Source organism: Artemia franciscana, unplaced genomic scaffold, assembly GCF_032884065.1.
Source record: "Artemia franciscana unplaced genomic scaffold, ASM3288406v1 PGA_scaffold_168, whole genome shotgun sequence".
Lineage (NCBI taxonomy): Eukaryota > Metazoa > Arthropoda > Branchiopoda > Anostraca > Artemiidae > Artemia > Artemia franciscana.
In genome coordinates, this window is record NW_027062638.1 from 517,512 (window position 1) to 532,316 (window position 14,805).

General features: G+C 34.5%; 1 protein-coding gene across 1 annotated transcript in view; it reads left to right on the top strand.

The window, feature by feature from the left end:
* The window catches only part of LOC136041354 (lysine-specific demethylase 6A-like), a gene marked incomplete in the record, with an annotated part of 159,744 nt that overhangs the window by 136,740 nt on the left and 8,199 nt on the right, over window positions 1–14,805 (top strand). The window contains 5 exon segments of the mRNA XM_065726000.1: window positions 484–584; window positions 3,764–3,923; window positions 4,759–5,642; window positions 8,713–8,918; window positions 13,738–14,162. Of these exon segments, the coding sequence (XP_065582072.1) occupies window positions 484–584; window positions 3,764–3,923; window positions 4,759–5,642; window positions 8,713–8,918; window positions 13,738–14,162 (1,776 nt within the window).

Sequence of the window (14,805 nt, forward strand, 5' to 3'; positions counted from 1 at the left end):
TTATAGGAGAAACCTGATTATTTTCTTCATTTTTATCGCAAAAACATTATTCTATCAATCATTATATCGTTTTAGTGCGTAGTAGCTTCGTTTTCTTCGTATCCTTGTTTCTTTTTTGGGCCGTATAGATAGAACTGGCGATCGTGTTAAGTCACGTGGACTTGTTTGACGACTAGGCTGTGAGATACACAATTCTGATTCTGGTATCGGCTGTTAATTTTGCGCTAAAACACAATTCTCAAGATAAGGGGCGCCCAAAATCATCCACCTCTTGAGTATCTTTGAATGACACGCGTGCCGTGGAATTCTACCACTCTTGGCAAGCTTCACCTGGTATAAAGGATCTCTTAGAGTGGCACCCCCTCCCTCTCGAGTAAAGAAAATCAAATATCTGAGACCAGTTTTAGAGCATCCCAAAAAAGTAGGCCTACTATTTATGAGTTGTCTTCTTTCAACTCCCTAATGCATTTTCTTTTTCTTTAGAGTACTTTACCAGCAGCAAAATCAGCCTATGGATGCCTTGCAAGCCTACATATGTGCAGTTCAAATTGACAAGAAGCATACGCCAGCTTGGACTAATTTAGGTATGGCTTTTAACTGACCACTCATATTTTAAATAACCATTTTCAAGTGGAATTAAATAGCGACTTTAAAACTAAAAACAATCAAAAACTATCCTGTACATCAGGAGACTACCACCCTCTTAACCTCGTGCTGACTATTCAGGACAGGATATTCAGGTTAACAAGGATAACTACGCAGAATTATCCTGTGTATATGGCAACATTGGACTCCTTCTTTTTACGTTGTTACCGTTTGTTTTTTCTTTTTCAAAATGCTTTTCAAAACTTTTGGATAATATAGACTAGAATTCCTTCTTTACTAGGTTGTGTTTGAAAGCACAACCACGAAATATTTATCACAATCTGCTTGGGCCTTACACTTGTAATGCTTTGAGTTACCAGATAGCTTAACTGCTTAAGCTTAGTTAGTGGCAGCCTCCATCATATCTATAATAGCCCCTGTTTATTTTTGGTTTTAAATTATCTCTTTGTCTTGATTGAAAAGAGATTTTTCTTAAAAATCAGATTCTACATGTTTTTAGCTGAAGTTCAGTCCTATTCATGATATTTAATGTCTTACTGTTATTTGCGACAAATCTTCTCTTTGTAGTTAGTTACGCTGAAGGACACGATTAAAACTCACCTGTTCATGGCCTCATAAATAGTGCAAAATTGGGTTTAACGCGTTATTATTTGGATCCTAGCTTAGGTTTTGCCTCTTCTCAGAGGTTTAAAATACAAAGTAATCAATTGTCATAACATATGCTGATCATAAAACCTCAGTTAATGAGTTCGTGGTGAGAAACTATGAATAAGAGGTAACTTAAGCCAATATTAAAAGTTACTTGTCGGCTATTGGAAACATTCAAGAATTACGCTTTGGTTACATCTCAGAAAACCTGTTTTATAGCTACAAAACAAGTGATGGATGATACATTGCATTGGACTTATATAATTTGGGCTAAATATTTGTACATTAGGGGTGTGGTGGGGGCTAGGTTACGTTAGGTTTTTATAATTTTGTTTCTAAAGTATTATTTTATCATCATGTATTGTTATATTTCATTAGGGCTAACCAAATTTCACTTTTTGGGTATGTTTCGAATAACCGAAAAGTACCTAAGTAACATTCAATAAGTTTAATATCACCCATCAAAAGCTACGATCCTGAGAAAATTTTTGTAAAAGGAGGGAAGCATCCCCGGAAAGTCAAGGGATCCTAGTGGAAATTACGTCACTAGATTCAGCATATCAGATAACCCTTCTGTAAAAGTTGCAAGCTCCTATCTACAAGAATGTGGAATTTTATGTCTTTGTCAGAAGAAAAAACATGGATCAATGTTTGTTTTTTTTAAGGTAAGCGTATGGAATCAACGTTCCGAGAAAATCAGGAGAGGGCGCATTGGAACGGAAGAAAAAAGTTTTAGTGTCATTTTTAAGTGACCAAATATAATGGAGGGCAACTAGCCTCCCTCCCACGCCCCTTTTTTCCTCAAAGGCATTCGAACAAAATTTTCTAACAAATGTTTATTATTTTGAAATATACACATTTTTTTGGGGGGGGGGGGGTGGGGGGGAAGGATTTCCACGGGGAAAATTTTTCGTTGAGAGTTTTAAGGAGAAATTTTAAAGAGTGAGAAGGGAAGGGGATTTCCTTGCATTATTTGAAAAACTTTCATACTGAAAACGCACAGAAATGACTCCATATACGAGGAGCGTTGCCCCTTCTTCAGTCCCCGATCTTCACGCTAAAGTTTGATTTTTTGTCACAATTCTTCAAGAAAGACTAATTAAATGTTTTAATGTTGCTTCTTACTTTCAGTTAATTTTTTCTTACTTACGATGCCGAAGGTCCTGTTATAGTTTCTTTTCAAAAGAAGCAGGAATCGGAATTTTAAAGACAAAAAAAATAAAATGCAACTTTGCAGCATGAAGTTTCTTCAACTTGAATCAGAATAATTGAACTGGTTGGTAAATAATTAATTCTCCTACTCCCCTTTTTTTGAATCATATCAATTTTGTTTTGATAGTGGTTCAATACATTTGTAAATATAATAATGTCAATAAAAATGGTACTAGTCTACATAGGCTATGTAATTACAATGGCATTCAAGGATTTTTGTTCGAGGGGTTGGGAAACAAAATTTTCAAAGTGCATCAAAAATTTTTTTGCATGTATTTTGTTACTTTTTTATAGTTCGGACAACGATTCCAGAGACAGTTACCCCTGGATACGGCCCTGTCTTAATGCTATAATTAGATAATATAGATATATAGATAATATATAATAGATAATATAGATATAATTAGATAAATGGAGAACAAGATGCTAAAGCTTGGTTTGGATTAACATCTCAGTCGACATGACAAGGGATATGTTGTTTTTGTTTAATTTCTTGTTGACACAACCGGTTGATATCATGTCGGCATTTTGCCGTCCTTTGACAATAAAGAAAAGAGGTTCGTTGTTTTATTAATTCTCTTGCCTTTTGAAATATCAGTAAACCAATGTTTTTAATGAAATCATTATCATGGTAATGATTAACTATAAAAGCTGTAATTGCAAGGATTGCGGTTCTTTTATTTCAACTTTACGAAAATGATGAACTGCAGTTGTCGACTATAATATTATTTAAATTTCGTTGTACTGTATATTTTCATCAGCGGTTTTAGTTCTACTAAATATTTATTTCGAAAGGAATAAAGAAATGATTTAATAAAATTTTAGTAATGATATTTTATATTTTTACATTTGAGTAAAAAAAAAAAAACTATTCCAATTGATTTCTATGTAAGAAACATTGATGTTGTAGGATAAAAAAAGAATGATTCAAAGTTTGCTAGTATTGCTGTTTTCTATTTATCTCCTGTCTTATGCTGTGAGGGAATAATAAAGATTTCTTGCTTCCATTCAAACTTTTATCCTTCTTCTCTTTTTTTCGCCTTTCTCTTATCGCACTTTCTATTTAGTGTTTATATTTAAACCGGGGTTCACCTATAGACCTGCTTTTGTTTACGAGATACATGATTTTGTCTGGAGAAGGAGATTAACCCATTTCGGAGACAGGGGTGGTTCAGCTGAGGAAAAGCTAGTTACGTTCTTTTTGCTAGTAAGTTACTGAAGCATTGTCGTTTTTGTATGTAAAATTTTCCTTTTTTTGTAGGGTGAACCTTTCTCAATAAGTCTTTAATCCTTATAGGTTTGCTTTACGAAAGTGTTCACCAGTTTAGAGACGCGTTGTACTGCTACACAAATTCTGTTCGAGGAATAGAAACTCAAGTGCCTCAGTCTCTATCTCAAAGAATAAGACTGCTTCAAACTCAGCTCGACAACGCGCCTACTCCCTTACCTGCTAATAAGTAAGTAGCTTTTATCCACACCTTTTTAAATTATTTACTTCATTTTTTTCGTTCTAATGTTTTTTTGGCCCTGTGGAGGTTAGCCCATCCTTGCCCTTGTATCCTGCCGCATGGCAAAACAAGTACCAAAATAAAATGCCAAATAAGGAAAATAAAGAATTTGGAAGAAAATTTACCTTTATTTTTTTTAGTTCTTTAAAGGTATTTATTCCATGTAAATATTTAGAATTGAAAATCTACAGTATCAATTTTATTAATTGCAAAATGGAGTTGCAGTAAAAACAGATCTGAATATGTCAATTCCTCAACGCAAACTGAGATGGTTGAAACTAATCTTTTATACAATGAAGAAAAAGATGGCTTATTTTCGAACTAAAAAAAAAATCGGACGGTGTGGGCCCATATCATCTCTGTAGCCGCCCCCCCACATGTTTTTCATTTGCCAAATATTTAAGAGAATGTCTGCATAAATACAGCAAGGCCTGAATTAACGAAGCTCAAAATACTTTCTGTAAGCAATTAATATAAGTCTTATTCTTTGTGTGATGGTGTTGTACCTTTACCGTCATGCTTTGAAAACTAGAATTAAAAGCATGTAAATGTATTGCTTTCAATCATGCATTCATGGGTACGTGGTCTATGTCTCTCCTCTAGTTAAAAAAAATACTAGTAAAATGTACATACTGTTCCTTTGATGCTTTATCCAATATTTTACATTTATTCTTCTCCACAAACACACAATTAATTATACGGCATCTACCATTAGAAAATTTTTAGTAATCCCTTGTGTATATACACTTTTAATATTGTGACGTTAATCTTTCTTTTTTTGTAGAACTCGTTCCCTTCCTTGCATAGAAGATGCTTGGAATCTTCCAGTAACATCTGAATTGAATGCGAGACAGCAACAAATAATGCTTCGTCAGAATAGACAAACTATGGTTACTAAACAAGAGGGACCAAATATTAAGCGCTTTAAACCTGGGGAAGAGCCCCAGCCAGCCAAACCTTCTTTCTACCTCACTCAACAGCAAATACAAATGATGAATTATTTGCAGCAGAACCAGAATAGTTTAACACAGCAACAGCAACAACTTCTAACTCAACTGCAGCATCAGTATAGGCAAATGCAGCAGAGTCAAGTACGGGTCAAATCGGAACTAAGCCAATCTCGTGCCTCTTTTTATCCCACTCTCCCGTGTTCACCAAATCTCTCACCTTCTGGAGGTGTGTCAGATCAAGAGCTGCAAGCAATATTATCGCAAGATATTACTAGTGTTGCTACCTCTTTAGCTGAAGATTTACTTAGTCAGCTAGCTCAAGACGGGGACATCGAATTGGATAGTTCTTTGATCCCTACTCCTACACAAACGCCTGACCCACCGAAACCCGAGGTCACTCGAGTGAAATCTGAAAGTCAAAGTTCAGTGAAAGCGCCTCTACCTCATTTAGATATGAATGCCCGTGATTTAATTAATTTGTGTAAGAATGTGTGCGAGTCCGAATCATTAAACGACACGAGTATATTGGATTTTAATGCACCGCCTCCTCGACCTTGTTCCCCTCCCAAGTTTAAGTTGATGAAAGAACAATTGTCTCCTCCGACACCTTCAGTTTTTGTGGAAACTAAAAAGGACTGCTATAACCCCTGCTTACAGGATTTCGTTATGCAATATCCAATATCTGTGATAAGAGGAATGGCCACCGCCCTTAAACTAGGTAAGATTTTTGTTTTCTCTTATTTTGCTCGAGTTATGTTTCAATATTTGACTTGTGTCACAGAAAAGAATAAAAGCAAACATTAGCACTAAATTTTATAATAATGTAGGCTACAAAATCACAATTATTTTTATGTACATGTTCCTAAGTAACTGTTATTTTTTTTTTTTTGCACATTGCCACATATTCTCTCTCTCTCTCTCTCTTTTTTTTCTCTCTGTCTCTCTCTCTCTCTCTCTCTCTCTCTCTCTCTCTCTCTCTCTCTCTCTCTCTCTCTCTCTCTCTCTCTCTCTCTCTGTCCCTCTCTCTTTCGCTCCTGTCTCTCTCTCGTTATTTTGCTTAATCTATGCTGTAAAAGTTTGTAAGCACGCTTATGGGAAAGAAGTCTCTGGAAAATAGTGGCATTTGTTATGCATGTAGTCAATGTGTTTTGATTATGGTCTCTCTCTCTCTCTCTCTCTCTTTCTCTCCTGTCTCTCTCTTGTTATTTTGCCTAATCTATGCTGTAAATGTTTGCTCTGAAAGCACGCTTATGGGAATGAAGTTTCTTGAAAATGGTGGCATTTTTATCATTTGTTATTTATTTAGTTAATGTGTTTTGATTATGGGCTTCTGTTTTGCAATTCTTGTCTCAGGTTGACAATTAGCTCTGTCAGATATTTCTAAATATTATCGCCGGTAGAAGCCTAATCTATGTAATTACCGACCCAGTAGTGTTTAATAAGGGCAGTCGTATCATAAATATGGATTCCTAAATATTTAAATTTGTTTATTTGGGAATATTCCTTAAATAGTTTCTGAATGGTCATAAGTAATATGTGGTATGCCAATTCTATGTGTCTAAATTTGGGAATTTGAGATGTCGGAGACACTGGCTAAAGGATCCCATTTTTACCCTCTAGCAATAGGCCTACAGACACAGATTGAAATTTCTGCCATAACTGGTTTCAATCAGTTGTGCAACCAGCCATAGATATGTTGTCAAGAACCATCTGCAGTTTTTGGTGTACAAGGCTGGAGGGGGTTGGGTTAAAGGTGGAAGTAAAACATGTCTTGGGATGCACATGTTCTAGCTTTTTGACTGTTTTGGTTAAAGTGTTACATTAAAAGTTTGGTTTGGTTAAACTTGGCGTTATGGGGATACATAGAAGGCTGAAAAGAAGACAGTTTGTCCATCCATAGGCTTTGCCCCTTGAAGCATAATATCTATAGTTATAGTCAGCTGCTGCTTCATATTTGATTCAGCTAAGTTACGAAGTCAAATTCCTTCAGTTTAACCTATGCGAGACCGGAAATGAATAATTACAGCTTATGGATTATTTAGTTGATTTCCAAGCTTACGATATGACCTTATTAAGTTTCACTATGCTTTTGTACAAACAATTTTTATTCACGTCAAAAATAGGTTTTAGAATTTTGAAAACCTTTATTGTAAAGAACACATAAAAATAAGTTCGTTGGCAATATAGAAGTTGAGTGGATAAATAATTTAGAAAGTTGGCCATGTTATATTTGTTGCACTTTTTATGATGTTTGATTCATTAGAGTGTGTATTATTAATGCTACATATGAAGTTCAAACATACGTTCTATCAATGAAATTGCGGTTATACCCATTGGGAGGAATCTTGAGTCAGCTAATATCTGTTGTTTTATATTTGACCCAGCTAAAGTTATGAAGTCTATCATAAACAACAATTTGCCTACTCCTCAATATATTAAAATGTGTTTTTCCCTGGAATGAGGCATGCTATTGAAATTAAACTACGATTTAGAAACTTTGATTACATTGCTGAAGCTATATTTTCCGTAACCTTTCAACTATTTCCATGACTTGTTTTTGAGTCTAATTTAGGTGGTAGATTCACTGATATAATGTTTAGACTTTAAAGCCTTGTATCTCAAAGTGTAGGTCCCAGCATTGGGTTGCAGAAAAACTTTCCAAGGTTTAAAAAAAAGGACTACATATAAATTTTTGGGAAACTTTGAACACATGCCCTGGGTTTGTAAGATAAAAATAATCCCTGTGTATTGAATATGTGACTTTTACCAAATTATGGAAGGAAATGGGAGCTGACCATAAACACCTTTTGTATTGTAATTCAAGATGACTTTCAAAAAATGTCTGTTTGAGGTAAAAAAAAAAAAACTGTTATATCTGAAGGAATGCACGTCACCTGAAAAAAAATCTTACTATTACATTTAATTGTAGACTCTATAAGTATTGTTCTAAGGACATGCAACTTCATCATGCCTCTTTACAAGTCAGTCTTCCATTATTACGGCAAAATTGCAGTTAATATTACAAATAAAAACGACAATGACTACAATTTATGGGGGTTTTGACTTTATAAAAATTGTGAAAAATATTGACGTGTTATCAAACTCGACAAAAATATAATTATGTGTCGATTGTCTAGAATTTTCAATGTTTTTATTATTATTTTTTTTTTAGAATGTATTTCTAACAAGTTGATATGATTTATATTTTCCCCCTTGTATACTCATTATATCGTGTCTCATTTTGAACATTATATCTTCTTAAAGCCCAATCAGATCATGTGTGGGAAGTACTGTTATTTAAAAAAATTAGAAATTCTTTTCATATTCTATACCTATTTTTTCCCTTTAAGATCAATTATGTTTTTTTTCTTGTCATGCTCGTATGATCTTGTTTTACTTTCCATGTTTTGTCTCTTTTATCCAATCCAATTTTTATTAAATTGTGCTTCTATCTAAGAATTTCTAAATATTTTGTATGTATTTTTTTTTTATTTTGTGCATTTGTTTTTTACCTAATGCATCTATCTAATTTTTTTTTTTGTTTATATGAAATGGCACTGTGGTATAAGAATTTCTTAATTTTATGTTTATCTCTTTATTTTAGAGTTAATTTATTTTTTCCTTTGCTGCACTCTTTCGATCTGGTTTTATTTTTCAAATTGTCTTGTTATTTCTCGTCTAGATCATGTCTGATTTTTTTGTGCTATGTACAAATTTTGATGTTTTTCATGTTTTAAGCATCTTCATCTTAAGGATTAATTTTGATTTCCCTTAATTATACTTTTTAGACCTCGGTTTGTTTTCCACAAAATCCCTTGTTGAAGCTCATCCAGATCATGCGTGTGAAGTGCGTACCCAATTACAGCAGTGTGTTGACGAAAATTTCGATCCTCAACTTGGTCGAAAAGGTTGGGGCTGTGTTTCTCATAGATCTTCTACGACAGTTGCAAAGTATGCGTCATACCAAGCCTCCAGTTTTCAGGAATCGCTGAAGGTAATAACTGTAATCCTCCTTAACATTGTCATATTTTGCAGCCTACTATGACAGATACCATTTACTTCACACGGGGAAGGGGGGTATGACGCTTTTCTGGACACTTTTTTTTTTTTTTTTTTTATACAAGGTTTAACTTGCTCGTTTCGAAAAACAGATTGATTTACCCCTTTCATTTGCTGAGACACGACAGCTTAGAACGGAAGAAAATAGTGGTAGCATGTAGGCTGTAGGATTTTCAATCTTTTTATAAATGTTTTTGAAAATGGTTTCAAAAAATAATTACCATCTATGTAGTTAGGCAATAAAACAATATTCCAAGATTTAGAACTGTCGAAATATGGTTAATATGCACTTAGAGTAAGTAATTTAGCAATTTGATGCTTTTTGATACCACCAGTTTTTTATTATTATTATTATTATTATTATCAATGTAACAAAATGCATTAGCAAGAAGTTTTTACTAATTAAAAAAAAATTTAATTCTCGTTAAACAATTTTCGATATAACGAAGATAAAAATTTTTAATTGCTCTGAAATGCAAACACACGCTAATTCTCTTATAGTCTATCAAAAACAGATTAAGGCTACTCTTTTTGTTTTGATTCTTAATTTTCAGATGTTTATAGCATTTCAAATTTGGGATGTCTGTAAATTAAGTAATGGTACTGAATTTAATTATTTGTTTTATTCAAATAAAATTATAATTCTTTATTGCCACCAACAGAACAACTTCTATCTGAAACCATACAGCGCAGGAGACGGCTCTTCAACTCCTCATAGCAGTGGTGGAATTCCTGTTCTGGAATGGCCTTTTGCTGGGCTGTTACAGTCTTTTGAATCCTTTTGACTTTCCTTATAAAGCTCCCTTTAGGGATTGTTTAACTTGGGGAAGAGATAAAGTCAAAGGACTCAGGCCAGGCGAATAAGGAGGCCGTGGAGCCACCGAAATTTTTCACCGGCCATCAGCTCTTTTATTGAAATTCTTGAATGACAACGACTATCATCGTGAAGAAAACACCCCGTTGCTCTTGATGTTCGGTCAATCACGAATGAAGTCTTTTCGAAGGTTTTTTTTTTGAACCTCCTGATGAAACTGCTGATTCACCGTTTGACCCTTAGGTTCAAACTCTGTCTGGACGATTCTCTGGATATTGAAAATACAAATCAGCATGCATTTGATCTTCAAATTCATGAGTATTTGCCTTTTGGCCTTAGAGAGGTTTCATTGCCTTTTGGAACTTGGAGAGGTTGAATTTATCACTTCATGCTCTAGTGTTTGGATTCTGGGTTGTGCTCAAAACTCCAGACTCGTCACAAGTGATGATGTACTACAAAAAATGGAGAACATTTTTCGTTAAATCCAAATATTTAAATGTCCTTTTCGTCTTGCGGAAGGTTTTTTGGAACCTTTCGAACGCAGATTTTTCACATCCTGAATTAATTGAAAATTCAATGAACAGTGGAGGGAGATAAATTCAACTCTTCGCTGATCGTTCTGACTGTCAACCGACGATCTGAGTGCATTTGATCCTGGATACTGTTGACATTTTCATGTATTACTGAAGAAAGGCCTTCCGCTTCGTGGTCCATCCCCAATTGACTTTCTTCTTGAAATCCACCAAAAAACTGGCCTCTAGACAACAACTGTTTCCCTTGTACTCTTCTTAAATTGGAAACAAAATCTGATAGCTCGCCATTACTCGAAATTGATGTTACTCTTCTTTAAAACACTTCAAAAAACCGTTTCCCATTAAAAAAAAAGACAGATGACCCGAAGGAGTTCAAATCAATATTGAATGCGAATCATATGTTCACTGCCGCCCCCCCCCCCCATCCATGCGCTGTGCCTTCAATATTACCAGATTGAACGCTACTGAGCCAGTCTCATTACTTAAATTACACACCTACTAGCAAGTAATAAAACGCCAATGTTTATTAACTTTTATGTGGACCTTTAAGTGTTCGTTAAAACAGGTTATCAGTTTTTTTTTCGTGTGCAAATAATCTAAAAGAAAATTTTTTAAATTAATTAGAAAGGTAGTTTGCATGGATTTCAGGGTCTATGCAGCCCTGAACATTTTTTCTAGAAAATGACGTACATTAACTCGTTCTATAAAAATAAAGCATTTTTTAGAAACTGAACTTTTTCTTATAAGCCATCACTTAGAACTAATAGGCTACCTAAACCCATTAGTCTTGAGGAGGACTAAAGACGATTCACCTCATCGAAATAGAATTCAGATTCATCCTTGTTTATTTTCAATGACTTTTATTTAAATAATCAGAGCTGTTCAGCTCTCGGGAAGTAATAGTCCTCTTGCCCTATGCTGAATGTTAGATCTTTGGAACTCAGATGAGAATTCTAAATATATTTTTTTCTTTTCCTTTTTCTACTAACGTACTTCACAAAAACTTGGAAGTACATTTTTGAGCTATGCTGTTAATATTGACTTCAAACTTCAAAGTGAAAAACGTCTATGGGCTCTCTATGCTAGGATTGCAACCAAATAAATATAAGGATATCATATTAAAGTTTATCCTTGTTTAGAAGTTGTTTTGTTTGTCATTGCTGTAGATTGATAAAAGCCAAGGATGTAGTGAATGTTGACACTTTTTTAGGTTTAGGGACCACGTACCCTGCAATATTTGAGAGACTACATTTGGACACTCGGTAGTATTATCTGCACATTGCGTCAATTCTGGTTAAGATTTTTTTTTGGGGGGTGGAGGTAAATGTGTCCATGTGAATCGCTGTAATTGCTACTAGTACAAATCATGCATCGACTAAATAATAATTTATAATCCTGAGATTATACAGAGGGTAGCTAAAGCTAGTATTTCTCTGTTGCATCAACGCACAAATATAGTAATTTGGTTTCTGATCATCATACTAAGCGTGCTTACCCAGTTTTGACTCATGGCTGAGGGATAAAGTTGTGACTTGTAGGATTTCTCTAAAGAGCTTGCCATTTTAAATTTTTGGGAAGGGGCTGAAATCTTTTAATCTTGTTCTCGCAGAGATTACACGCTGGGGGCCTTTCTATTCCCGTTTTCCTGCGGGCTCTTTGACTAATCAGACATAATTTCATTGGTGACGCTGATAAACTTTTGTATTCGACGTTGGTTTGAACACTATTGCCGTCGATGTTAATAAAACGAAGATCTTAGGAATATCTTCGAGACACCCAACAATTTTTTAAGGTAGTTTGACTAAGTCTATTCTAATATTGGCTATGGGCAGTCTTCATACTTGAACCATATTTGAAAACAAAAAAAAAGATTGGAGAAAATTTTGTCCCCCTAATGGTTGGGTATTCTTAGGTTGATGCATTAAACCAAATCTTGACAAGACCTGTTGTTAACTATTGAGTAACGGAGAAGCACAATTTCTGTAAGTGTAAAAGCCAGCTTTGGTGGTCTTTTGGTGTTTCTTACCACTTGCAACCACCTTGCTACCACTACCATCTCAAGCATTTGGTCTTTGCTCTTTCCTAGGATATACTCGAGCCTCTGGCTTTTGCGGAACTACGTCACTTTTCTCTTTTTATTTCCTATTTCAGTAATAATTGTTTGGATATTTTTGGAATGGTTTTAAAACTCTGAAATCTTCCATTAAAAAAAATCTGTTGTATTAGTTATCAGTGAAAAAGATTAATAATTTCTTTGTTTTCCTCAACTCACCGACTTGTCTTATTTTGTGCCTGTGTGTTTGTCACATATATTCGCGGAATTCGTGTGGCATCTTTTTATCAGTTCCAATGTATCCAAATGTTATCTCCAAACTGTATCCGTTTATCCACTTCCAATGACAGTGCAATTATGCAAGACTAAAATCCCCATCCCCTTCTTGCATACTTCCTTTTCCAGCCTTCTTAATATTTTTTTTTTTATAAATCTTCTGTTGATGAAATTATAGACCCCTAAAGTTCGAAACCTTAAACATAAGTAGGAAAAGTTTCAAAAACCGGTAACTAAACGCGTTTTTCTGTAAAATTTTGATGAAGTATCAAATTAGTAATGAACCATCAATTGGTAGAGCAAAAATTATAAGACAATCAATATTGCATGAGAGTTGATGGGGTAGTGGCTGTAGTAACTGAAGTTCGGCTCTTAGCTATAGCAGACTTTGTCATACATTAAAGACTATTTTGTTTTAAGAGTAGATTAATTAAATTATATAGTTGTTAAAATAAACTAAAAAGTAAAATCTCAATTTTTTCGCAAGAATCTACAGATAGAAATGAAACAAGGGGAATAAAACAGATTGGGCTTTACATAACTTGATCTTTTTATCTCGTTTTCCTCAACTCACTGACTTTTTTCATGTGTGTATTTATTCTTTAGATTAATTTTATATCTACCTGAAACTGTTGCGTTTACTGATTAAGCTTGAAGTTTCTGTAGATGACATGCCAGTATTTTCGTGGTCTTTTTTTTAACCGAACAAAGAATTTTAGCGGCGTCAGAAATGACATGGCACTTCGCTTCAAAATTTTACCGTTGTATCAGTTTTTTTGTGCTATTTTTTGTTGTAGTCTCAGCTTGCCACTATTTTGTTATTTCTTTTTTGGGCAGGCGCTAGTCCAGTATGGGGGAGTCATCGTTTCTAGGAAATATGCTAATCCTGTAACTTAACTGGCTTGTATTCATTTTACAATCTTTTTTTGCATGCATTTGTCCTCTCCTGTGTGGTAAAATTTCAGAATCTTTGAGGAAAAGATTTACAAGAAGATTAAAAACCTATAAACATTTCGACTTACAGCTTGGGACCTATAGCTAATAGCTTTTTATGATTTATATTCTCTTTTCTTTTTAGGAAGAGCAGGAAAAAATGTGTGGTATAATTCGTCCAATGGACTCCGATTCAGATTCTCGTGACAGTTTTGGTCCAGGCGCCAAGGCTGGTCGACGAAAAGCCAAATCTGGTCATCGAATTATTAAATTCGGGACCAATGTCGATTTGTCTGACGAAAGAAAGTGGCGAGCTCAGCTGCAAGAGCTTCAAAAGCTACCAGCTTTTGCGCGTGTGGTTTCAGCTGGAAATATGCTTAGCCATGTAGGCCACCCTATTCTTGGTATGAATACTGTGCAGTTGTATATGAAAGTGCCCGGAAGTAGAACCCCAGGACATCAAGAGAACAACAATTTCTGTTCGGTGAATATCAACATTGGACCTGGTGATTGTGAATGGTTTGGTGTTCCCGATGCATACTGGGGAAGTCTTAGATCTCTCTGTGAAAAGTGAGTTTTTATGTTTCTTCTCGTTTTAAAATGTAGACTATCTATATTCTATATGGTTATAATCTATATAACTGTTGTCTTGACCAATTTTATGGGAAAAGTTAATTGCGAAAATAAATTTATTGGGATTCTTAAATAGGGTGAGCCATTTAAATCAATGACCCACAATATCGAATAATAGCAATATATCACGGTTGTAGCATAGGAAAGAGTGAATCACAGCCGCTAGAAAGTTAAAAACCATTTTTAACGAATATATATATATATATATATATATATATATATATATATATATATATATATATATATATATATATATAAACTATCCTAACAAATGAACTAAAATCAATGATGCGCTTAGAGCAGGAAGGGACTAGAGGTTAATGAGACTCTTGGAATGGAATCAACCCTTTCTTTAAAACTCTAGGTCCAATAGAAAAAACAAGCATTTTGCATAGCTCTAGAAACCATCGGCAAGTTTCTTGGTGACTTACCAATTTTACTCTAATGATAATATCATTCCTTTTTCTTTCCTTTTTTTTGTGCTGTTTAAGACCCTCCATTTTCTCGCTACAAACCAAGTTACATAATGCTGCATTTTGTTTTCTCTGCTTTATGAGAGTATACCCTATAAAATGCCTTG